Source organism: Tyto alba, unplaced genomic scaffold (assembly GCF_018691265.1).
Source record: "Tyto alba isolate M040663 unplaced genomic scaffold, T.alba_DEE_v4.0 Super-Scaffold_40, whole genome shotgun sequence".
In the NCBI taxonomy this organism is placed as follows: Eukaryota; Metazoa; Chordata; class Aves; order Strigiformes; family Tytonidae; genus Tyto; species Tyto alba.
In genome coordinates this window covers 13,359,772-13,385,343 of record NW_024881316.1, presented here as the reverse complement: position 1 = coordinate 13,385,343, position 25,572 = coordinate 13,359,772, and the positions used below count along the sequence as shown (strand labels likewise).

Below are 25,572 nucleotides of genomic sequence, written 5' to 3'. Positions count from 1 at the left end.
TTTTTCCTAGTGTATTCTTGACCCCAGTTCTGGTAGCCACCTTCACTGGAGGAAGTCACCATGGCCTCCTTCTCATTTGAGTAACAGGTTTTAACAATAAACCACTACCAAGAAAGGGGGAGCAGGTAAAGAGTTTGTCTTCACAGTTTCACCAGTTTTCAGCGTCGCTCACACACAGCAAGGAGGCACTATGTCTCATATTGTCCCTTCAGTCTCCACCTAAGGCATGCAGGAGTGCACAGAATTGACAACAGTGTGTTATTACAGTTACCGGGTTAACATATTTTTAAAGACCAAAAACCAGGTTACTTTTAGCTAAGATCTTTTTCTGTTAGTACTGGGAAAGTTTAATATGTTTCCACGGTATTAAAAATCAACATTCCTTGTATGAGACTGACTTTTGGTATTTCAATATAAAAATGGATAGCATACAAGAAAATGCAAACGTGGTCTTACACTCTATATTGATTAACGGCTGCATGATTTCCACATAGATGCATAGATAATCGCAGGATTTATCCTGCATTCATCACACAGACAGTGAAAACCAGAACAGACTTGCAAATCATTTGGGCAGGGTGTTTTTGTGCCTGGAACAAAGTGCTAAGTTAAAAAAAAAAAAAACAAAAACAAAACCAAAAATTACTTAAAGATTGTCTTCTGTATTGCTTCAATTCGTATAAAAAAAAAATAAAATATCATATAAGTTTAAATGCACCTAAAAAGAAAACCGAAACTTGAATGTTTATGGGTGTGAGCATGTGAATGCTGAATATAATATCCAAACATGAATTCAAGGCAGCATGTGGTTGCCTAAGTATTTTTATGGCTGCATTTTAAGAATTCTGATGGCGTTTCTTCAAATGAGGCCGCATCCCAAGGGAAACAGGTGTCCTTTGGAGGACCTGCTGGATCTCTCCATGTGAGGAAGCAGATGGAACTTGCAGCTTGTTCTTCCACTTTTGTGGTAAGGTATTTTCAGTAAAAGAAAATAATTCTGGTCTCTGTGCTATTGCTCACTTGGTGTATCATCTTTAGCACATCATAAAAACCCTTCCAAGGCCACTTCCTATGAAGTGCCAGGTACCTTCATACAATATTGAGACAACATAGAAACATTTCACAGAAGAAACATAAATTTCCCTGTCAGTAAAGGAGAAAAACATCAAAAGTTGATCACTATTGCATGGAGTCCTACTCCACACTCTACCAACTCCTTGGACATCAGCTGGAATCAGGGCACTCAGAATCTCACATAAGGCATCCAGCATTGCCTAGTATCTGGCCAAGGAGCTTTGTGAAGATTATTTAGGATGGGATCCATCTCAATTAACTTAATTAACAGCCTTAAATTTCAGCGCCTAAAATAATCTTCCAGGTTTGTCTAAGGACAGTGGAGTGACATGAGCATCTACAAATGCCACTTTATTCCTTGCCAATGTGAGAGCCTTAAAAGGGATATAGCGACTCCAAAAACGCCAAGCAGTATAGTTATCACAGGTTGTCCCTACGACTGTCTGCATTCCGTTAGGTAGGTGTCACATTTTCACTTTGGGGGAGCTGAAATACTGGAGTACTCCTTTTCAAAAGCAAGCAGTTCTCATCACTGTCACATGAAGCAAGCTTTAATCTTCTGAAGGAGGACAGTCAGAAGTTTCCTTCACAATTCCAGATGACCAGCATGTCACCCAGCCTCATCCTGGAGGAGCAGAACCACCGAGAGATTGAAGCATTGCCTCAACCTCCCCCCCTTAACGGGAGCTTCTCAGTCAACCCACAGGAATATCAGCCTCAGGAACAGTTTCCTTACAGTAAATTCTTTCCCAGTTTGAGTCCTTTAGCCAAGATATGTTTCAAATACTGTATTTTAACTCAGTCATAAGTTTTGCATAAGCTTTATGCAAAAAAACCTATGAAATGCGATTCTAAGGGCTGTACAATGCAAATTCACAAATCAATCAATCAATCGTAAGAGCCAAAACTGACCTGAAAATACCACAGTTTGTTTTTTGTTTTTTTTTTTTTTTGTTTTTTTTTTTTTTTTGTTTTTTTTGTTTTTTGTTTTTTGTTTTTTTTTTCATAGTACAGATTACAAAAACATCCAGGATATCCATTCAGTAGAAGTATATTCACCAGAAAGTGCTTCTTCCTTTTTGGAATATGCCTCTGAGAAAAGTTGTTTTATTTAAACAAGAATAAAAGAGAACAGATTAACAAGCGTTTTTCTTCCTCTTGCAAGCTTAAGCAGGCTTAGCAGGTGCAATTTACTACTGGAATAATTGGAAACCATCGGAAAATATTTGTTATTTATTATTTGCATTACTGCAGCCCATGCAAGCAGCTGTCAGGGAGCACCTCACAAACACGGAACAAAACCGTGCTCCCTGCCCGAAGAGGTAACTTGCTGTGCAGGGCAGGAGGCACAGACCCACCCAGACAGTCACAGAGAGCCAGGAGCTACTAGGACAACTTTGGTCAGCATGATGAGCAATCAGTGTCATTGCTCTTAATTGTTTTATTCCATCAAAAATGACATTGTATCTAAACATTTTTAAAAAACAGTCATGGGTATGCTCAGTAAGTTGTTTTTGTTTTTTTTCTTTAATGATTTATCTCATCTATTTTGTTAATATTTTCAGTTACCTATTTTTAGAAGCTGTCTCCTTTTGGAAACTACCTCTCACTGGTCACTGAACTTCACTGTTGTCTAGTAGGCCAATTTTGTGGGGTTTTTCTCTTTGGCTTTTACAAAAAATTTTAATAGATGAGGAGAACATGTCTTTCTCTTACAAAGTGCAAGATCTTATCTCATTTTCTAAGCATTATACTAAAACAGGCATATGGATCTGGAACAGAAATACCTTTTAACAAACTAAAAATTCCTGCAGTGTAGTGCCACTGTTTTTCTAACTCAACATCAAAGCAGTAACTTCCCAAGCCTCTAGAACTGCTTGCGGGTCCAACATCTCACTTGTATCGCTATTACTTTAGCCGCTCCGTATCTCCTTTCCTCCATAATCTTCACATAAAGAACATGCTGGTCTATCAGCTGGGCAGCCCCCGCCTGCCACCCCAACCCCCAGACTTTTCTGCACCATAATACCACCGTCAAGCTAGAGAGGGAAGAACAATCCTACAGAAATCTGTGTTTTAGCACATTATCCCCTGGATTCTGGGGCCGATTTTCTCAAGACTTCATACTGGATTCACCTGTTCTTTTCCCTCGTGGCTTCTGACAGCTGTGGAATTTCTGCTGACTTTTCCCCTTAAAGGAACCTAGTTGATTGAGAAAGCAGAAGGAGCATAACTGACATACAGGAAGAGGGAAATCTTGTGTAAGCAGTCATCAGAAGGGTAAGGAAAGCCCAAAGGAATCATGGACCCAGAGCGCTCGGATTCACGGTGCTGAAACTGGCTATTTGAATATAGTGATATGTTTCCTACGTTAATGAGATGATATTTAACTATCTCGATCACTTCACAGGGACCAGTGACCCCACAGAGTCCCCGGGACAGCTCCCGCCATTCACCTCTTCCTCAAACACCCGCTCCGTGGAGTCACCTGAGCGAGTCACCCGTCTACAAAACCGCATTTGTACCCCCTGGATTGCTCACCCGTGCCCGGGCACTTCTGGGACAGCCATAGCGACTGAAACCGGTAGACATTTTACACGCAGATAGATATTTAGGCTTTTTCCTCACCATAATAAAGTTTAAATCTCAGACTTAAGCTGTCAATGTTCAGCTTATTTTTTTTTTTTTAATTATTATTTATTTTAGAACCTCTAAAGATCCTGGCAAGTTTGGGTTGGTGTTTTTTTTTTTGTTTTTGTTTTTTTTGTTGTTGTTGTTGTTTTTTGTTTGTTTGTTTGTTTTATTTGTTTGTTTGTTTGTTTTTTAGTTTTGGAGCTTGTTCGATGTACTTCTGTGGCAGGTGTTGCTTCCCCACCCCGCTCCCCCGAACCGCTTTCCCCGGACAGACGGGTCGGGGCCCATCCTCGCCCCCACTTCCACGCCAGGACCCGCCGGGGCCCACGGAACCCCCCCCCCCCCCCCGCGCCCCCTCCCCGCACCGGGGCCCGGGGCGGGCGTTGAGCGAGGGCCTCGCCCGGCGCCCCCCTCCCCGGGAATCCCTCGGGATTTCCCAATCCTACTGCCCTGCGCGGGAAAAACGGCAGCCCAGCAGCCAGGCACCGCCGCGACGGCCCCGACCCCGGCCGCCGCGTCGGGGCGGAGGGCAGGTACGGCGCGGCCGAGGCGGGGAGCGGGGGTGCGGGGGCTCCGGCAGCCCTCGCTGCCGCCGCCTCGCCCTCGGCGGGGCGGCCGAGACCCGCTCCGCTCCTGCTCCGCGCCCGCGGAGCCCAGCCGTGCCTCCCCTCCGGCCGCCCCCTCCCTCCGCCGCGCTGAGGGGAGCCCGGCGTGGAGCGGCTCCGCTCGGCGGCTCGGCGAGCCCCGCGGCAGCACCGGCGGGGTGAGGGGGGGGGGGGGGGCGAGGGGAACGCCCTCCCGGCCGGGCTGCCGCGCACAGCCCGCCGGCGGCTGCGGCGGCACGGGGGCGGCGGGCGGGAGCCGGGCGGGGCGCGGGCGGTGTCTCCCCCCGGCCGGGGCGGCGGTTGGTTTCTCCTGTCGGCGGAGGCAGGGCCAGGCGCGGAGTTGGCGGCCGGTGGTTGCGCGCTCCGGCGGAGTTTGCTCCGGGCGCGCCGAGGGAGCGGCGGCGGCGGGAGGTGAGGGACGGCGGCCGGCGCTGGGAGCGGGCTCGGCTCCGCTCCGCGGTGGGTTTTGCGGGCGGGCAGGAGTTTGCACCGGTCGTGGCGCGGGAGCGGAGGGGGAGAGCGCCGGAGTGGCGTGTGTGTGTGTGGGGTGGTTAGACCCTTCCTTCGCCTCCCCCGCGGAGCCCCCGGCCGGGTGGGAAGGCGGCGGCGTGAGCTGGCAGCGTGCGTGCGGGGGAAACTTGTTCCTCAGCGGGTTCCCCCGCGCTGCCTCCGGAGACACGCGTGGGGGGTCGCGGGCGAGCGGAGCCGCGCCGCGCCGCCCCGCCGCTGCCCTCTCCCTTTCCTCCCCTGCCGCAGGTCTCGCTGCGGGAGCCAGCCCCGGAGGGGAAGCGCCTACCCCCGGAGACAGGGCTGCCCGGAGCGGGCAGGAGTCGCCCCCCGCCTCGCCTCGCCTCGCCGCGCCTCGCCTCGCCGCGCCGCCCAAAGCCGAAGGCGCCCGGAGGGGGAAAGTTGTGCTCGGGGCCGGGCCGGGCGCGATGCCGGGGCGCGGCGCCCTCCGCCTGGGGCTGCTGCTGCACGTCCTGCTGGGCTGCGGCTCGGCGAAGCAGCCCGACAGCTGCCGGGCCCTCTGCGAGTGCTCGGAGCCGGCCAAGACGGTGAAGTGCGTGAGCAAGAACCTGACGGCGGTGCCGCCCGACCTGCCGCCCTACGTGCGCAGCCTCTTCCTCACCGGCAACCGCCTGGCCCGGCTGCCGGCCGGCGCCTTCCCCGCCCAGCGCCTGCCCGACCTCCGCGCCCTCAACCTCAGCGGCAACCACCTGCGGGCGGTGGAGGCCGGCGCCCTGGCTGGCCTGCCCGCCCTGCGGCAGCTGGACCTCAGCGGCAACCCCCTGGTCTCCCTCAGCCCGCAGGCTTTCGGGGAGGGCGGCAGCCCGCTGGAGGAGCTGGCCCTCCGCGGGGCCCTGCGCGACCACGGCGTCCTCCTCAGCCTGGCCGCCATGCTGCAGGCCGGGGCCCTGCGCAACCTCAGCCGCCTGGAGCTGGCTGACAACGGGCTGCTGCTGCTGCCCGCCGGCGTGTTCCCTGCCCTGCTCGCCCTGAGGCAGCTGGACCTCGGCAACAGCTCCCTGGTGGGCCTGCGAAACGTCTCCTTCCAGGGGCTGGGCCAGCTGCAGAGCCTCAACCTCAGCGACAGCTCCCTGGGCACGCTGCGGAACGGCACCCTGGCCCGCTTCCACGGCCTGCCCGCCCTCCGGCGCGTCGGCCTGGGCCGCGACACCTGGGTCTGTGACTGCACCGTCGAGGACCTGGTGGCCTGGCTCAAGGAGAGCGACCAGGTGGAGGGTAGAGAAGCCCTGACCTGTGCCTACCCCGACAAGACGCTGGGCAAAGCCCTGCTGAAGATCAATGGCTCGGACCTGAACTGCTCTGTGCCTGTAGACCTGCCTTCCCAGCTACAGACTTCGTACGTCTTCCTGGGGATAGTCTTGGCTCTCATCGGGGCCATTTTCCTCCTGGTTTTGTACTTGAACCGAAAAGGAATCAAAAAGTGGATGCACAACATCAGAGATGCCTGTAGGGATCACATGGAGGGCTACCACTACAGATACGAGATCAATGCAGACCCCAGGTTAACAAACCTCAGCTCCAACTCGGACGTCTGACAAAGCGCCGCGGCCGTGGGGCAGCGCACAGTAGCTATGCATGAAAAGTAGACTTACGCTTTACCCTCGTGCTTGCTTCCCTCTCCCCAGAGAAAAATCTCAGACGTGCTTGTAACTTGAGGGGGATATGCCTCCCTGTGATGTCAAGTTCGTTTTCGTTCTGAGACGCTGGGCAGCTGCGCATGGCATTGGGCTGTATGTAGGAAACAAGCTGCTACTTCTTTTCCTCCTTACCTGTCTGTACTTGTGGGAAATTATTTTCAAGATCGCAAAAGAAAAAATGGATTCTCTCTCATGCTCCAAAGCCAACAGAGTTTATAAAAAAAATTTACCGATGCAGATACCATTCAACTAAAGCTGCCTCAACTTTTTGGGGAAAAAAATGTTATGTTCCTCTTTGCCAGTTTTGATCTTGTATACCCGAGTTGTGATGACAATGATTCCATTTCATAGACTACCTTGAGATTTACAAAAAACAAACTCTTTTAACAACTCCTCTGTTACAAAAAAGGAAGTCTAATAGTGAGCATGCACAGATACTTTATAGTTTCACATTTTAGGAAACTTACAATCTCAGTAAGTCTCTTACTTTTTTGTAAAGTTATTTTTGATTGCAGTTTACATGAAAAGAGAGGGGTTTTATATAAACTGCATCTAAACTGTTAAATTCAATAAACAGTCTTACGAGAACTGTTGTGTTGAAGTTTACTGTTCGATGAGAAATGTATGGACATCTAAGAATGTGGATAACTGAAGTAATAGCCCTGCAGTAGTAAGATGAATACAATTGTATACAAATGTGTAGCTTAGAGACATAAATGTTTGACAATTTTGTGAAATATGCTAGGAGAATTACACCGATGAACGACGAGAGCAGTTCCACTTGGCAAAAAAAAAAAAAACCTCCGGTTTGCTCTCTCAGAACAACTGCAAAACGTCGAGACGGCTACTAGGGGTGCACCTTGCCGGGAAGGTACAAGCTGATAGAATTTTCATAAGGTCTTCTCTGCCATGTTAAAAAAAAAAAAAAAAAAAAAAACAGAACAAAAAAGCAATTCAGATTAAATTGTGGAGTTTCTAAGCTAAAGAAAATTTTACCTGAATGGAATTGTTTATGATTAAAAATAACAGACAACTTTCATGGCCTGAACTAAATTAAATGCAGCTCAGTCGTGTAGTTGCTGAGCTTTGGGCTTGTAAATCAATGTAGCACTTATTAAGCGCTGTTTCATTTTAACCTCTTAGTACTCATGAAGTTCGGTAGTGATCCACATCAAGAAACTTGATGGAACTTTACATTTATCTCAAAGCTTTTAACAGGTGCATTTCAGTATTGTATGTTACTCATGCTTATTACTTGCTTGGGAATGTATTTTCTTGTAAATAGATAAAGCATGCAAAGAAAAGCTTCAAAAGTGCATCATTTTATATGCAACTGATGACATATGAAAAGGTTATCAAGAAATTTCCAATGGCCACCAATAACGAATGCACTTTTCCTATTCCATTTATAGATTCTTAATGAAAAAAACACACCAACTGTAAAAGTGTGATGTGAATTGTCTATCAGTGAAGCTTTTTCCATGGTCACTGTTACTTGAAGCTCTTGAACATCGCTAAAATTTTATGAATTACTGGATAATTCCCTTCACTTTCAAAAATGACAGTTTTCTCATAGATATACGTCTTTGATAGGAGCTCATAAATATAAAATAGTCCTTAAAGTATCAGAAGAAATGTAATCTATTTTGGGCATCAGTATTATTCAAATGCATTTTTATCTCCTTGCAACTTCAGACAAAGCAAGTAGCACAAGCTGGTTCACACTAATTTTTTATTGCTTTAAATTGGCTTTATTTACTAGCAGTCTTTTTTTTTTTTCCGTAATGGAGCTTGGTACATTTGCCCTCAAAAAAAAAGAATTAAATACAACTCATGTTTTGATAAATCTGTATTTTACAGTTAACGTAAGTTAAGTGACAGCCTCTTTCTCCTGCTGTAATTTAAATGTATGAGCAATATCAGATTAACAGTATATGAATTAGGTTTGTGGATTCTTAAAAAGCAGACTTCTGGTCTGAATGTTAGCTGCCCATATTTTAAGAATAGTGTAAAAACCCCGGTGTGAATAACTATTACTGTGCAACTATGCAAACTGTTCATACTATGTATACATAAGATAGTTTATGTAAGAAGCTAGAATTTACAGTAGCTATGCAGTGTGCTTTGTTGTATTGGTCATTTCAGAGATTATCAATTTACACTTAGTTGTACAGTGCCAAGAGGAGTAGAGCGTCATCCTTGCTTAAGATGCTCCTGTCATATAATAGAAAAAAAAATACGTACAAACCAAGCCATTTCTCAGGCAATTTCTTGGGTTTTGTTAACAGATACTTTAAAGTAACTACAGTAAAAGCAATTATCTGTGATGTGTTAATGTAACAGCCATGCATTTATAGAGCTGCTGTGTAAGGATAGGCAACGACTTTAATCGCAGTCTCTCAACAACAGACTGAGTATTTGTATAGTGAGCAAGTGTAACTGTTGTACTATACCTATTATTCTAAAGATTATTATTATTATTATTATTATTGTTATTTTTGTATCATAAAAAGTCAGTGTAATAGAATTTTATTAGAGACCTGCTGATGGCTACTTTAAAATAATTTTTTTCCATTTGCTTACATGTGTATTTATTAGGATGTAACACTTAGCATGTGTCAGTATTGTCTTGGACAATGTTCTTCTACAGTGTTTGAGCAACAGTGAATGCTTTGGTGTTTTGTACAATGCATTATTCGATCTTAAATCCCCTTCTGTAAACAGTGCTTGAAATTTGTTTTCCTTTCCTTTTACAGAATAGTTGACAGTGGTACTCTGAAGACATTTAAAAAGTAGCTCCCAAAGTGCTCCAGGACTTGGTTAAAAACGATATATTTAAAGTAACATTAGTTTAAGGGTTCTTTTGAAACACATTTTATAATCTTACTCTGCTTTGACACCTGAAATCCGAATTGATTGCTATTTCCAGAGCAGCTTAATTAGCAAGGCCGATTTATTCATTCATTCTTCAATAAAACACGTGCCGTACTAAATGCTTCTAAAATGTGTTTTGTATACGTAAACCCCCCAAAGTTCTGCATGACACAGTTGTCACTGATGTTTCACAGAAAATGTTTAGACTGAAGTAGTGGGGAAATCTTCAGGGAAGGCTGTGCAGCTAGGAAGCAGAAAGGATGGTTTATCTAAGGTTCAACCGCTTTCTTAAAACAAGTTTTAGTTGTAATAAGCTTTAAATTTTCTTAAAAGAATAGCACAAGGAATTGACATGGTTTTAATATGTTTTACTGAAGTGCTTTGGATAAGCACTGTTGCCAGGTAAGAAACAGAAATTTTCCCCAAATCTTTCTTTATCCAAGGTAGCTTTATATTAGATCATCCGACTTTTATTTCAGCAAGCCATAATATTAGCCATAATTTTGATATCCAGAAAGTGATTTGAAGATTTGCACAACTGCTTTAAATCTTTTCATTCAGGGTAATTTATCTTTAAGCACTGGTGACAATCCCCAGTGACATGCCAGCTAGTGAAGCAGTCTGTTCAGACCCGTATTCAGTTGTTGACTGAGATGTCACTGAAGACAGGCATGGCAAAATATTCAAAATATGACTTCGCTAGGATCCCAACTCTCATTATTCTACCAGCATTTCCCCTGTGGTATACTCTGCTCTTTATGCATCTGCATAATTTCTTCTTCGCCTCATTTTCTCAGGAAATCCACTAAAAGGAGTGTCATGAATCTACACAGGTAGAGAAATTAGTCCAACTGCACCCATATTTTGAGGTTTACCGTCTTCGTTTCCCTTTAAGCCTTAACGTGAAAAAGAGCCTTTGTCAAAGTGAACAGAATTAAAATTTGATATGCACTTTTTCTTTCTCTTTATCAGCTGAATGTTCAAGAAGAACCATTCATTCTCAGCATATGATGAAGGAAAATAGCGTTTGGTAAGAAAAACATTTCGGTTTCAAGCTTCAGAATGGCATTGATATTCTGTGAGAGAAGGTTGAAGGGAGAAGCTTATAAAGGAAACTGAGATATCCCTTTGTAATGGGTCAGCACTGGAAAAAATCACAATGCTAGCAATAGGAACAATTGCTGATTGATTCTGTCTGTTATGTTCTGGTCATGTTTTATGGATACAGCTCTAATTTCTTCCTGTTGCTCTAAATAGAAACGTTTTGCTAACAAGTGAAGTCACATCCATTATAATATTTGTAATGCAGGTGTTTCCACGGTGAGATTTTTGTGGGATATAACAGAACATTGAATTTAACTCCGTGCCTGCTGATTTAATGACAACTAGATCGGGCCCATAACTTAATGTTCCTTTTTTGCAAATGTGCTGCTTACTAGCTGCAAAGACCTTGGCTTGAAATCAAACAATGAAAGCCCACCAAGGAAGAGAGCAAGCAGTCCATTTGGGGGGTGTAACATTTATTAGATATTTTACATGTGCTTTGAAAAGAGACATAAACCATGTGGGAGCAGAGGATCCTTTGCTGATACAGAAGTAAGTGTGCTCTTCTAGCTTCCCAAGTCAATAGAGCAGTAGCAGAAAAGTTGTGCTTTCCACCAATAAAATAAACCTAAGAGCATTTCTCTTCCACCTTAAAAAAAAAAAAAAAACAAAACCAATGAACAACAAGCTTTTAGAAGTAATATTACAGGTTTGCAGTATAAATATGTTCTTAAAAAGGGATTTTGCTTTTTCAATGGTGTTAAAATTTACGTGTTGTCACATCCTTGGAAAACCTTGCTATGCCAGAAGTCATCTGTCATGTATGCAAAGCTTGAAATCAGGCCTTGCATTCCCAATGTTAGCCTAAATAAAAAAAGGGAGCTATTAAAAAAATTAAAATGGTACTTTAGACAGTGTATTCATGTTGTAGTTAACAATTTAATACTTGCAATTATTTATATTTTTCAAAGTGTTCACTAGATGGCTTTTCCTTTCTGATGTTAGACTAACAGAATAGCAGATTTGTTTTCTAGTAATTATGCATGAAGCATCTGAATAAATTAGTAATGTTGTTCAAATACATACAGTGATGAAAATGTTATAAATCTCAAGTTCTAGAATGTTTCCCTATTCTAGAAATTTTAAATGTGCAAGAAACTGCTGTAGCTTTTTCAGAATGAAGTTTTATTTCTTAATTGAAAATTATTCTTGAAGAAAAAGACAATAAAATATTTATCAGATTGCTTATAAATGTTATATGTTTGCTCTGTTGATTTAATTACTGATATTGAGGTCTTTGCTAAAGGTATAGTTGTATTCTTTATAGCTCAAATTGATGATTGTGCTGTGAATTTGCATGATAGGAAAGTGAAAAAGCAAATTCCATCCAGATAGACTGATTAATTTCTATAGAAAGAAATTTGGTCAGTGAATTTAAGGGATGGTGTTTTAATCATTCTTGCTTTGGACATAATTTGATAGCTTTTGGGGTTTTAATATATGCAGTATTGATTTTCAAGTTAGGTGCCAATTCTAAATTTAGCAGTAACAGATTTTCAGGTTTTTGATGACTAGATCAAACTGTGTGTTTTAAAATCTTCAAATACATATTTACATAATGAAATATAGAGGCACTGTTATTGATGGTGTGAATTTTCTTAATGTGATGGAACTACTAAAGTACTGCTGAAACAGAGAATGAAGGGTCAACTCCTGAGAAAAAAAAAAAAAAACATTCTGATGGCAAACTCTTTTATTCTTTCAACTTTTAAAATGCAAATATTTATGTTGGAAATTCAAAGGGAAGGATGACATTTCAGCTTCTCATAGATAGCTAGTACAGATGTCTGAAATTTTAATATGACAGGGTGATTTTTTGGGGGCTGTCCCAAGAGCATAGCTGGTAATTTGGTTAGCCTTGTGTCTAAGTTGTTTGCTGCTACCGTTTTTTTTTTAATTCTTAGGACACCTAACACAGAAGGATGCTTGTCTTTACATGTGACAGATTGATCTGTCCTAGATTTTATCTTGGGACGGATCTATCTTAGTATCTGTCCACAGTTTACTTCTCATTTTCCATTTGCTTTAGTAGAAATTTTGTTTATGTCATAGCCCAGGGTAGCTTTACATGAAATCATGGGCATTTATGCAATAAAGAACTCATCTGTCAAATTGACAGTATCAGGTGTCACCTATACATTTTAAGAGACTGCAGTGTATATTTCATGCTGGCAACGTAAAAACATCAAGTAATGGTATTGAAATATTAAAATAAGAAAAAATACTATTTATTGCAAGAACACCGTATGCAGTCGTGAACTGACGCCACTTTGGGGCATTTGGGTAATTTAAGCTTGTTTTGAAGAAGGAAAAAGAAGTAGTTACTACTTTGACAGTTTTCTTCTTCAGGTAGGTGTCTTCATTCATTCTCCTTAACAGCTTATGAACAAACAGTAACTGGTCCTGCAGATAGTTATACATTTGAATCCGTTTAAGTCAGTGGCTTTACCTCTGTGCTTTTATGTTTCCCTGTTTTCAGGGGTGGGTGCTTTTGTTAGCCTGGAGGGGACTAAAAGCTCTTAAACATCAGAAAACAAGAAATTTTATTTTATATGTACATATATGCGTTTTACACACAGACATGCATAGATATAACGTAAAACTAGAAGATTAAAGAAGAGTAGAGTCGGAGGCACATCAGTCTCAGGTTCATTCTGTTGGCTACCTTAGGGGCCTGTTTTTTCCTACACATTGGAAAGGGGTCCTGCGTGCCTAAGTGGAGTAGGTATGCCTCAGAGAAGCACTTAAGACACGCTTCAGGTCAATGCACACCCAGCAGCACAGCCGTTAGCAGCAAGTTAAATTGGTACTGAGTGGCCAAGATTTAACAAAGTGGCTGCAGTTTGGGGTCCTGCTTTCCAAGTAGCTTAAAGGGGCTTGCTTTTCAGAAGTTGTTGAACACCTTTTGGAAAACTACACTGATTTAAGGTGAATTGAACTAAATGTGGAAACAATTCCCGGTGTGAAAAGGCATGTATCTGGTATACACTTGAGAGAAAATATAAGTACTTGTAAGAGCTTTTCAAATTACCCAGTCTTTGCTCTCTCTATTGGTTCTCAGATTGACTGAGATCTATGCAGAATATCCTTCCTCTTCTCCAACTCAGTTTTTAAATCATCCCTAATCCAGATGCCTTTTTTCTATCACCTTTATATTGTGACTAAGCTTGATTACTTCACATTGGTAAGCAAAGTTAGAATTCCTATAAAACAAGTCATGCATAGAATCAAACCTTGAACCTTTATCACTAAGCAGAGCAGATTAATTAATAAGGTGTATCTGTTGTTAGAGTTTCATTCAGGTTTTCCCTTTTCCGTTTCATTCCTTTCTGCTTAGGTTTTCAGTACACCAGAAAGCTTCTGTGGTAGCCCAGGGGAACACTCCGATTCCAATTTCCAGTAATGACAAAGGAGATCTTACTTTGAGAAGATAGTCTAGAAAAAAACTTGCAGAAGCAGTGCTCGAACTTTTCTGACAGGATAGTAAAATGTCACTGAAAATAGCTCTGCTAACATATTCTTCATTTGTCAGAAACACTACATACGCAGGAAGAACTGGAATGCTGAATTTGTGATACTGATATATATGCTGTGTAACAGGACCAAGACATTTCTATTACAGTAGCTTATGGTACCTCTGCCCCGTTTTCTTCTCCCTGCAGCCCCGCACACACTCCGGTATGCTTGAAGAGTGCTCAGATGAGTTTAGGACATGCATTCAGCAGATTGTGGTAATTTGTTTCGATTATTAATCGTATGTGAAGGCCCTTATTTTCAGGCACATAAAGAAATACATTCTAGCACTTGTGATTTTTAACACAGGAACAAACTAGCTGGCATAAGCCTGGTTTCATAATTTATCTGTAAATACAAAAAAAAAAAAAAGAGAATGATCTGAATTTGAATTTGAAAGGATCAGATGTCTTTCAGCAAGCTTGAGCGTAAATTCAGCAGGATTTCCAATTTAATCCAGGAAATGATGACACTGAAATTTATTGCAAGCAGAGGAATGACTTGTTCTTCATCGTAGTTATGCGGGCTGTGCCTTTTCCACAAAGCACTACAAGGTGTTTTATCTCCTAGGTTTCCAGGGAGACAGTCACAATCCAGTAGGGGTTACTGTTGTTCTTAATAAAAATCCCTAGATTTTGTAGTTTTAGCAATTTTTCTGATCACAATCACAGAGAGAGGAGATAGGATTTGATAAATGACACTGAGTAACGTGAATTGATGTGACCTATTTCAAACGCACACAGATGATGCTGTGGAGCACCAGCTTAGAGTAGATGGTACTGGTGCTTTCACCACCTAGAATCGTCATTTTAACTGGCAGGAGGAGACTTAAAACCGAGTATTAGTCACTGTAGAGAGCTATAGAAATCGTCCTTATCATTTAGCAGTTGATACAGAATATAGGCTATCCAAAAGGTTTTGGGTATAGGTGTGAAGCACCACCTCCACCACAGCAATTCTAGGTTTGTTTGTATATGAGTTGTGCAACAGTTCACAGAAAACTGTGTGTCTCCTGTGTGGTTTAGAAGGAAAATTGGAGCAAACAACAACTGGTTAATGTAAATCAAATCAACAGGGAAAAATCTCTCTTAATAGTTACTGATTTCATCATTCATAAAAATTCAACAAATTGTGGTCACATAAATATATTGGCCTCACATATTTCTTCATTATATTTGCAACACTGTTATTATACGCTAGACACTGAAAACACATACATTTGCAGAGGCAGTGTTCAGTGCAAAGAGACCAATGGATACTATAGAAATGCTACTGAGGGCCCTCCTGATCTAATTTTCCATTATTCTGCCATGTGAAGGGGGGAAGTAGAAAAGGGAAGATCTTTAACAGAACAGTTTAAGAAAGGATTGTAGTAGAGCCAAAAATCTCCTGTAATGACAGTCCTTTTTGCTCTCACAGAAGAACGGTGTGGCAATGTTAGTGACGCTGAAGTAGGTGAAGATACAGTTTCTTCCAGAAGTTTCAGGTTATTTAGGTTTATTCAAGGTTTTGCATTGTTGGAGCCACAGCCAATTCATGCATCAACATTTAATCTAGGTCACCAGAAAATACCAGTGCCACAATATGCTATATATTTCCTTCCCATAATTTTTACGCTGCATTCTGTGCCTTCCAGTAATGCGTGAAGCACTTGTTCTCCCTTCCCGAGGGAAGTGTGTACACTGGCTGAGGGACAGGGTTTGCACTGTCTTGCCTTATGTTTCTGAGAGAAGTTATAAGCAAGGCAAAGTACCTTGTACTTAAAGCAGAAGGTTGAATACCTTTGTGATATTGCCGAATTCCTGGACAAGAAAATTGCTTTGGAGAGCCTGCTGCTTGGAGAGTTTTGTCTCCTGTTCAGAAAGCCTCTTGCCTGCTTCAGGAGAAAATGTTAGATACATTCTTTTCCTTTTTAATTTAGTTCTAAATGTTCATCTTTCTAAAGGAATATAATTGTGTTAAAATTTTATTTTGCATCAGAAAGTAGAACATAAGCTGTGCATAAATTTGGGAGCATGGTGAAATCCATAGGAAATTGTTTAGAAACAGTGAAAAAATAAGGAGTGAAGATCCTGCCAGTTAAGTAAGTTTTTAAACTACATCACAGTAAATAAACTCCCTCCATAAGCATCTTGCTTAAGCCTTCACCATTGCAAACATCCCCACTACTCCTTGTAACAGGAGCAACACTCCAAGCAGAAACCTGGGTGTTGTTATATAGTCAGCTCTCAGGGCAAAGTGTTTCAACAGCCCTCTCCCCTCCCAACCTGCCAAATCCTTATCTCAGGGTGCAGAACTCTCTAACCTGAAACTGCCAGTCAGCTATGTGTCCCCCTCATTTCCTTGCAGGTACACTTGTATTTCACACAGAGGGTTTATTTCTGACTGTAATTTCAGTATATCAAGGCAGGCGGTACTGCCATAGCCTGCGTTACCCTGACTGAGCAGTGTCCCGCCCTCCAGCTAAAAGGACGTGAATTTCATCCTCTTACCTTCCTGGACATACAATATTTGCACCTCAAGGTTTGTTTTAATGTCTTTTCTGCATCAGTCAAAACTTAGCATGTGCTGATCTGAGCTTTGCAGTTTAAGTGCTTGAAGAATATGAGGTAAACTGGAGATGTGCACACAATTTAGTAATCTTGTGAATAGCCCTCACTACCTTTAAAAGACAAGGGGAAATATCCCTATGCCCTTTTGTTTTTCATGTCTTCACCTCATAATCACACGAATAAATACAATTCATTTTATACATTTAAAATTTTGATATGTACATGCATATATACATACACACACATATATATTGTGCATTTTAAAATTTTAAAATTCTTACAGATTTTATATATGTATGAAAACACATGCTGCCTACATACAGGCAGGGTTGGACAAGCAGTTCTTGCTGGAAACAAATATTTCAGTTTTATCTCATGTGCAGGCATTTACAAATAATACTAATTAAAAGCTATTTCTATTTCAGTCACTTTTTTTTTTTTTGGTAAAATAAATAGAGTAATGTTTTAGAATTAATTATTGCAGTAAGTTTTGCAATAAACACTTTTGATAACAGGAATGATAGCGCAGGTTAATGTGGCAATTTTTAGCATCTATTAAGTCTTGTGAGTAGCTTTAGAATTCATAACTTGTGAAACAATCAGACAGAAGCCTATCCTGAGTGAATAGTTTAGCACAAAATACTCCCTTGCCTTCACTTTGTTTTTATTGCTTCTTTGGCACAAGGATGCTGCCAATATTTTGACACTACTTTCCCCTTAAAATCTGTGTAGCTCTGTCTCTGACGGTGTGCTTTCAGAGAAAAAGAACAAGGGACTGGGGTATTCTTGAATTTTCTTGTCAAAACACCGGCAGGATAGTTACCAAGAGACGATGCAATTTGGCAATGGGAGAGTGGGTGTTTAAAGAGGGTGTCGGTATGGTTAGTGCATCGTTCGGGTGTCACGTCCTGCTTCTGTAACATGAAAGGGTCTCCATCTTCAAATGCCACTGGGGAGCGAGGCCACCTCTCCGAAAGGTGGCTTGAGACCCGGTGTTGCTTCCGAACTGGACCGCGCAGCTGCTGGGCTGCACAGGAGAGAGGCCTCTGCGTTACGCCAGCGCCTCGCAGCTCTCAAGAGGCACCGGAGTGGAGGGGGCCATGCTGGACGCCGAGCAGTGGCTCTCTGGCCTTCCTGCCTCTGGGGCCACGGCATCGCCTGTGGGCTGGCAGAGGAGAACAGTTCTGGGTGTTGGAGGGGCTCTCTGTGCGGCCGGTGATCCTGTTGTGGCCGGTTAACCTGGCTTTGTGGCTGTTCTGTACAAGGTGACATAAACCAGACTGCTTACAGGGGGGGGAACTAGAACTCCGTCCTTATTCCAAAATCACAAAAATGCCTGACAAGCGGTGTGACCGGGGGCACTCCAAGGAGGACAGGAGCTTCAGAGGTATTTCCTTGAGCTCTGGAGATAAATCATTCTTGGCAGAGATAATTTAGATTTTCTTGGGGAGGCAGAGCTCTAACGGTGACAGGGAAAATGTTCTGTGGTGTAATTTTTACTAGGAACCCATGGGAGCTCTTTTTAGCCCATCAGTTGCAAGTTCCCTGGTAGAACAAAGTAGTAACACATAGGACTGCCTTTGAAAAAGGGACGAAAAAAGCACTATACATACCCTGATTTCATTTGCAACTTTGTTTTTACTAGTGGATACTATAAAGTAGAACTTGTGAATACTGTAAAAATTAGTTTGTGGAGGTGAGCTGATAATTTTATGACTCATCAATAAAGTATTGTAAAGTAGGAATAGGTAGATGTTCTACATACATTAGGAACAATGTTTTTAGAAGCATGCCATCATCTTTTATTGTGAATGTTTTGGAGTAGGGAGTAGCTTTGTTCTGTGTTTCCACATTGCCTGGAACATTGGGTTGCTATTCCCTGTCAGGATCATCTAAATGCTACTGTAAAATAAATAGCCATAGTGCTGTGCAGGCTGATATGCTGCACTTTCTTTGTTAGCTCCCCAATAACACTTACTGCTTTAACAGCACCAAAACTTTTGGAATAGTGTCAAATCCCCCAGACGCCCAACCCTCCTCCTTCAGTACTTAGCATGGAGTAAATAGCACCTTCTAGGCACAAAGTACTCAATGTTGTAATAGGGCTCTGCCAGGAAAGAGATTTTTAAATGAGGTAAGTTGAGACAGGCCTAAGAATTCTTCTTTGGACAGCTAAATGCTTCATGCTAAACTGGGGGAAAGCCTCCAGTTGAACGCAAAGATACCCAAGTTGGCTTTAAATACATTGCTTACTGTATGAGAAGTCTAGCTGTGGCAATACAGAACTCTTCACAAGAGAATTTACTCTGCCAGAGAGACTGCCTCTTTCAAGAGCAATAGCAACAGCAATAAGAACAAAAGATACCTTTTTTTTTTTTTTTTGCCATTACAATTCTTCAAGAAAATATTAAAAAACTAATATAGGACAGAACTCTGGTACAAAAATTATTAAAAAAAAAAAATAATCCTATTTAGTAACCAATAATGAGGTTGTGAAAAGACTGCCGTGAAAGAGAACGAAAGCCTCCCAGATGCTTTAGACTGTACCAGAAGTAGGCTTTCTGGAGGAATCCATGACCCTTTGAATATCACTGGCCCCTGCCCAAGGTTCCTTGTGAAGGTCTAGCCCAGCCATGCCATCTTTCCTGGGGACAGTCAGGTGTGCCCAGTCCCTCAGCCATCACAGCACCTGTGCTCATAGCAAACTCCCCGTGGAGGAGGACAGAAGTGAAGCAGATCGTGAGCTTATTTTTAATAAATAAATTGATAAAAAGATCTGTGCAAGAGACTTTACAGAAACCTCTGAGGGATGCTCTGGCCAAGTAAGTCTTAAGGGCTGTGGCTAGTTTGCTTTGAAGTGTTTGTGTCAAAGTAACGTAAACACTGTACTGCTTCTCTTTCATTTATTTTCTTTCACATGCTTCCAAATGTGCTAATTTTATGCCTAGATGACTGTTAGCTGTAGCAAACATTTATCTTCTACAGGAGTTGAGCTTTTTCGAGTACACAGCAGCATTTGTAAGCAGGCATTTGAGCAAGGCAGGTGTGCAGCTACTCCATTCCTCCCTTTTTTTCCAGCTGGCCACCTTACGTTACCCTCCTCAAAAAAGCCAAATTTTGCAAGGTCTGGTTCTTTGTATGGAACTGTAATAGGCTTCAGTGGGAGCTGCATGTGAAGTATTGGAGGTAGCTGAGAGCTCCAAAAGGTATATCCCATACTTAAAGCAGGTGATTTTTCTGAGCAAACTATTCATATTCCTAGCCAGCAAAATAAGCTTGTCCTGAACGTTGGAGCAGCACAGGCACAGAGTAACTCATTGTTTTTACAAGTAAAAGAGCCTTAACACACAGCAGCAGGAGGCAGAGTATGGTTTTCTCAATCCTTTTGTATTGAGTCTTGTAAATTTTGAATCTGCTCCAAAGGAAAACAACTAGATATGCTTTCTTTGGACACTGCACCTCAATTATCTTGAAATAGCTCAAGTACATTCTGCTTATGATCATGTCACATCAATGATACTTTTTAATTTGTGAGGGGGGAAGAAGGCTTGGAGAGAGCAGGTGATTCACTTTCTGTTCTGTGAGAGCAGACCATAATTTGTCTCATAATTCTTCTGACTCATCACTAGAAAATATGTTTAATACAATGAGCTGCTAAACCCAATTGTTAGTGCTTTCTTACTAAAATGAGATTAGTATACTCCACTAATGGTGTGATTTATGTCAGATTTTTAGACTTTCATATCATCCAAAGGCCCCAGTAAGTCCTAAAACTCATCTTGCACTACAGCTAAACATCCTTGAAAATTCCATCACCAAGGTGAATATGATTTTCTCATTAAATTACAACACAAATTTGCTTTCCTTATATGTGTTTCAAATTTATATGTCATATATATATATATATATATATATATATAATTATAGACACACACACACACACTCCTTTAGGAAAGGCTGAAATAATTCCAGGACATTGTGACTTAGGTGACAACTAATTCAGTTGGGGTATTGTTTTATCTGTTGGCTCAGTAAGTAGGCAAACTGAAATCCAAGCAACTATGACTCTTCTTGCTAAGTTGTTCTCTTGGAAAATTCATCTCTGTGACTCGAGTCTTGCCCCAGGTTTGCTCCTATAGACACATCTTTTTGCTGTCTTTTGTAGGAAGAGGCTGAACACTTAAGTGGGAGGGCTGTGCCATGGGATCTTGGAGAGCAGGGGTGAAGGGAGGAATGGTTGGAGAATGTTCACAGTTTTTAAGGTCATGAGGACATCAGCTTCCTAAATGCCTGAAGCCAAATGGCTTTGCCTCGTCCGTACACAGATCTGCCGCTTAAAACCATGAAGTGAGGTAGTGGTTGGACTGTGATGGTACTTAATCACAGATTGGCTCCATGTGCCCTCTGTGTCTTGGAAAGACATGGCTTGTTCCTTCTGGAGATGGTCTTCAGGTAAGAATTTTTCTTCTTCTTCATGCAGAGAGAGAAGCATTTGGGTCAGTCCAATAGCCCCAGTGAGCTGCCAGATCATACAGTCAGCGGTATGTGGATTTTCATAATGGGAAGTCTTCACTGAGGACGGTCCCAGCGTTCCTGCAGCCCATGTGTGTACTTTATTGCTCTGCACTGTCAGAGCAGCCTCTTAGGGCATTTCCAGAGCAGAAGTCTAGAACAAATAGCAATTTCAGTCCCAAAATACTATACAGAAACCTTTCTTAAGCGGTGAAATAAGTGATGGACAGGAGCCATCACTTCACTGTATATTGGGCGTACCACCCTCTGGAAAAAATTGATTTTATGAGTAGTGGCACATACACCACTAAGCCAATGACCACATAGGTAATCAGCCCAGTTTTCAGTATAGTTACTTAGTAACACCTCAAGCTGTCCTTCTTCATGAAAACGATCACACCAGTTCCAAGTTGTTTGTTTCATCCAATGAAAAGTTGTTTTTCCAAAGCTACCTGAAGCAGCACTTCATGCTGTAAAATACACTTAATGTTTCATTAGAGTGTATTCTCCTTGAGTTTCTTATTGGTAGTATTTGCAAAGTACTTATTAAATGAAATTGTAAAAGCTGTATATTTATATAAACATGAAACTTATTACTCATCTATTCGTATTTTTTGGTGCAAGGTTCATTCATTAAACCAAACCTTATTAAATAAATTATATTGTGAAATATGATAAATTTCTCTATCCCTTTTCATTAACAAGAGCTGCCTATAGTCTGGTGACCTAAGCCTGTTTACACAAGTCAGAGCTCAAGGTTTAATGCAGTAATACAACCACAGTATGTAGTTCCACAACTCCTTTTAAGCTCCTGAATAATTAGCTTCCATGAATTAGTTAATGAATTAACTTTCATTAATACCTTACCTCTACAGTTACAGAGGTCACCTTCAAATGCAGAGTAGTTTCCAAGTGGTAACTTTAAGAGATGGGAACTGTCCTCATTAATAGCTGTAGATGTTAACTCTGAAGTTTAACAAAGATTATTAAAATTTGAACAGTAATATCAAATTACTTTTTACCTGTCACTTTCAGAGCAGTGAAAGCTCTCCTTACCATGATCACAGCTATATCCAGGATGTGTTTAAAGCCATTCAGTTCCTTATTGACCCCTATGGGTTGCAAATATCATGGCCAAAATTTGTGCCAGCCCTCTACAGTATGATTGTATTTTTGATAATAAAAATATCAGCACAGAGCCTAATGTGGCATAAGCTAGAGGAAATGGGATCTGCACAGTTGGGTCTGATATGAGGTGGAGAGCTTCCTATTAGGATCTCATGGAGCCAGGCAAGGGCAACCCTGGGTTTTCCAGAGGGAACTGTTAGTCTGACACAGGAGATGAGTCCTCTGCCGCGCACACCTCCATTTGGGTTGGCGGGCAATCGCTCATAAACTCAATATGCTTGCTCAGAGTTCTCTTCTTGTTCGAGAAAGAGCTGTGGTGTCAGTCCCAATGTAGCCATAGGTAGAATGTGAAAAAGAAACAAAAAAAAGCAAATAAAAATTTAAAAAATCATTTTATTTTTATACCTGACCAGTGCATAATGTGCTTGGCCACTTTGCTGTAAAACCACTAGGATTTTTTTGTCTGTAAAGACAGAAGGTGAAAGACAGACCTTCAGGGAGAAGAGAAGAAGACCCTTGGGATTAGAAATGGGACTTCTTTGTAAAGACTCTTCATGCTGATCAGCGGAGACAAGATGTAAAAAAACCCACCCACCAGTGACAGAAAGATCACATCATTTGCAAATATAATAGTCTCTAAGAGAGGCATTCATACAGCCAAAGACATTACTCTCCTTGCCACTCATTACTGCGTGGTTAGTGTAAGGGATGTTATGATCATGCAGATGGTAAATGAGGAAGCAGGTAACTAACCTACAGCACTTTGAGAGCTGCGTATTGAAGACCTGGCCTCCTGGGGAAACAGCATAATACCCTGAGATGCAATATAAAACATTTATAACCTTCCTCTTAAAAGACTTCCAGAGGGGAAGTTTCAGCTTTTCCATTTTGTTGCAGAATGCTTCACTGGAAGATATACACTGCAAGGAAAGGGGCAAGCAGAGAAAGTTAGCAGTAATTATCATGCTTTAGGGCATTTTGTTAGCAAATTTCTTGGTTATTTCTACAAACTAAAATATTTCAAAGCAATAAAATATGTAACACAGTCATTCCCATTTAAAACAGGAATAGATGATACATTGTTAAAAATATTTTTTAAAATTCGTCATATGCAGCTATCTCTGAGTTTAAAACTGAATAGTGCAACCAGCAGGCAGACAAAGCCTTGTGTTTCAAGTGTAGAGCTCAGTGACATATAAACAAGCAGTTAGAAATTATGATATACCTCTGTAGCCATGAAAAGATGTTTTCATTTATTTGCCAGTAAAACTTGTATTTAAATAGTTAAATAACATATATAGTACATGAATTTCCTCACTTGGTGTGGAGTTCTGTGACACATGACAGGATGTCCATTTTATTAAATTTTGCTAGGAAAATTGAATCAAAGCTAGCAACATAGTGTAAAAATAAAAATAAAAAAGCTAATAGAAAATGGAATTATTTTCATTTAGTTCCACCTCTTAATCTGGCTTCCTGAGGAGAGAATTTCATATGCCATCCAAATTTATGCTGAGTTTTACTATCTGAAGACATGTATTTAAAAAGAATAGTTTTAAAAGAGAAATCCCATTTTAATTACATTTTAATCCACCCGCAGAGATGCTGCATTTTATTGATTTGATTAGCTGATGGCCATTCCTCTTGTGTACTCACAAATGCAAATTTCTGAGTATCATCAGGCAAGTTATACAAGTCAAATACGGAGACACATACATTGAACAGAGCAGAAGCCAAGAATCCTCCCTCTGCCTCCAGCCTGTGCTCGTTCTTTCTAAGAACAAGTTATCATTACTCCAAGACACGTTTGCACATCCTACCTCCACAGGGAGGAGAAGGGTCACAACAAGGAGATGTTCCAACTGCCACTTGTCTCCGTTTCTTACCAGAAATCATTTTTAATGAGCACGCTCGTTCGTTTCAGGGCAATCCCCACCATATCGCGTTGCTCTGAGCCAGAACACCTGGGAGTCTTCAGTAAGGTTGTGTGCATTGCAAGCAGACCAAAAATAGGCCTGTGAAAGGTTCCGTGATAAATTGCTGGCTGGTGTGAGTCACCTTTGAAACATGAACTGGTGTGCTCCGTTATTCTGTTTGCAGCGTTTGCATGAGAAAGTTCAGTAAACTTGGCTATAAAAATTTATGACCATTTTGAATGTGTACAAAAGAAGTGAGTCCATGTGTTTCCTGATGCAGATGGTGATGGAAGCTAAGAGCATGTAGTACTCCAAGTACAAAAACCCACAGGGCTTTATTTAATGTGACCTGTCACTGTCACCCTACACATTTCTAACAAGGCAGTTAAATTGGCCGGTGCACTGCACAGTGAAGTACTTAAGATTAAAAAAATAACACAGAGGGTTTTTCTTATATTCATAAACACAAACGATGATACTAGGTGCTACTGGGAATTTAGGTCAGAAAAATCTTATAAAAAAGAAAGATTTAATTCTGCTCTCCCTATAATGTAGGCTGAAGATCCACTGCTCCCCATCTACCCTTTAATTCTGGGTCCTTTTATACCCAGAAATCCACCTTTAATTTACCCCCACAAGTCTGTAGATCCCAGCATAGGGTTGGTTCAGATGGCATAACAGTAGAAATACCCTGTCGCTGTGCAGAGGAGCCCTACTGCCAGTGTCACAGTGGTGACTGGTTTGTGCTGGTGCAACAGTAGGATATTTTCCATACAATATTAGTCTCACTCTTTCTGTACCCCACAGAGCCAATTAGCCCTGTAGCATGGATTTTCCTTTTATGCCTTCCGATGCTCTTCTAAACTTGGAGTGAGACAAGCCTGCTGTTGGAGCATAAGGCCCGTATATTGTGTTTCTCAGGAAAAATTAAAAAAAAAAAAAAAATTAATTTCTCCTACAATTAGGCCAACACAGTAGTCTTCAAAAACAGGGTAAACCTCCCTTCCTGATGATATTGCTCATTTCCCAGCAGTGACAGAAATGCCCAAGGAAAGATTTACTGCAGTGGCTGAGCAGGACATGGTACAGGAAACCTTAATATTAGGCAGTGCTTCTGCTCTGTCTCAAACTAAATAAATCTAGCAGAGACGCAAACAAGCATAATTTTACCCTGCCCATGCTTCTAACTGAAGAAATGGAGTTTGGAGACCTTATGTCTCTTCTTCAGAGTGTCTGAACTTGGATGTGTGTTGTGGTTTGAGCTCAGAGGGCAACTGAGCATCACGCAGCTTCTCACTCCACCTTTCCTCCCAGTGCTGGGAAGGAGAAAATAAACGAAGGCTTGGGATTTGAGATAAGGACAGGGAGGGATGCATCACCCATTACGGTCATGGGCAAAATACAGACTCATTCGGGGAAGAAAAAAAAGAACATAAATTTAATACAGACACTAACAACAGCAACATTTAACAGACAGAGTAAGAGAGCGAGATGC

General features: G+C 41.8%; 1 protein-coding gene across 2 annotated transcripts; it reads left to right on the top strand.

Moving 5' to 3' along the window:
• The first annotated feature begins 4,570 nt into the window (after window positions 1–4,570).
• On the top strand, window positions 4,571–11,554 carry TPBG (trophoblast glycoprotein). 2 transcript variants are annotated; one of them, XR_006166525.1, is made up of 3 exons: window positions 4,571–4,724; window positions 5,070–7,696; window positions 10,325–11,554. XR_006166525.1 is itself a non-coding variant. In XM_042803614.1 (2 exons), the coding sequence occupies exon 2, from the start codon at window positions 5,249–5,251 to the stop codon at window positions 6,374–6,376; it is 1,128 nt and encodes a 375-aa protein (XP_042659548.1). In that variant the 5' UTR covers window positions 4,571–4,724; window positions 5,070–5,248; the 3' UTR covers window positions 6,377–9,471. The 2 variants fall into 2 exon arrangements, 1 of the variants encoding a protein (XP_042659548.1); XM_042803614.1 differs by lacking the exon at window positions 10,325–11,554 and having other exon boundaries at window positions 5,070–9,471.
• Window positions 11,555–25,572: the final 14,018 nt, after the last annotated feature.

Bases quoted from the DNA above. Each gene is read 5' to 3' on its own strand.
- TPBG (XM_042803614.1), top strand. From the start codon at position 5,249: ATGCCGGGGCGCGGCGCCCTCCGCCTGGGGCTGCTGCTGCACGTCCTG.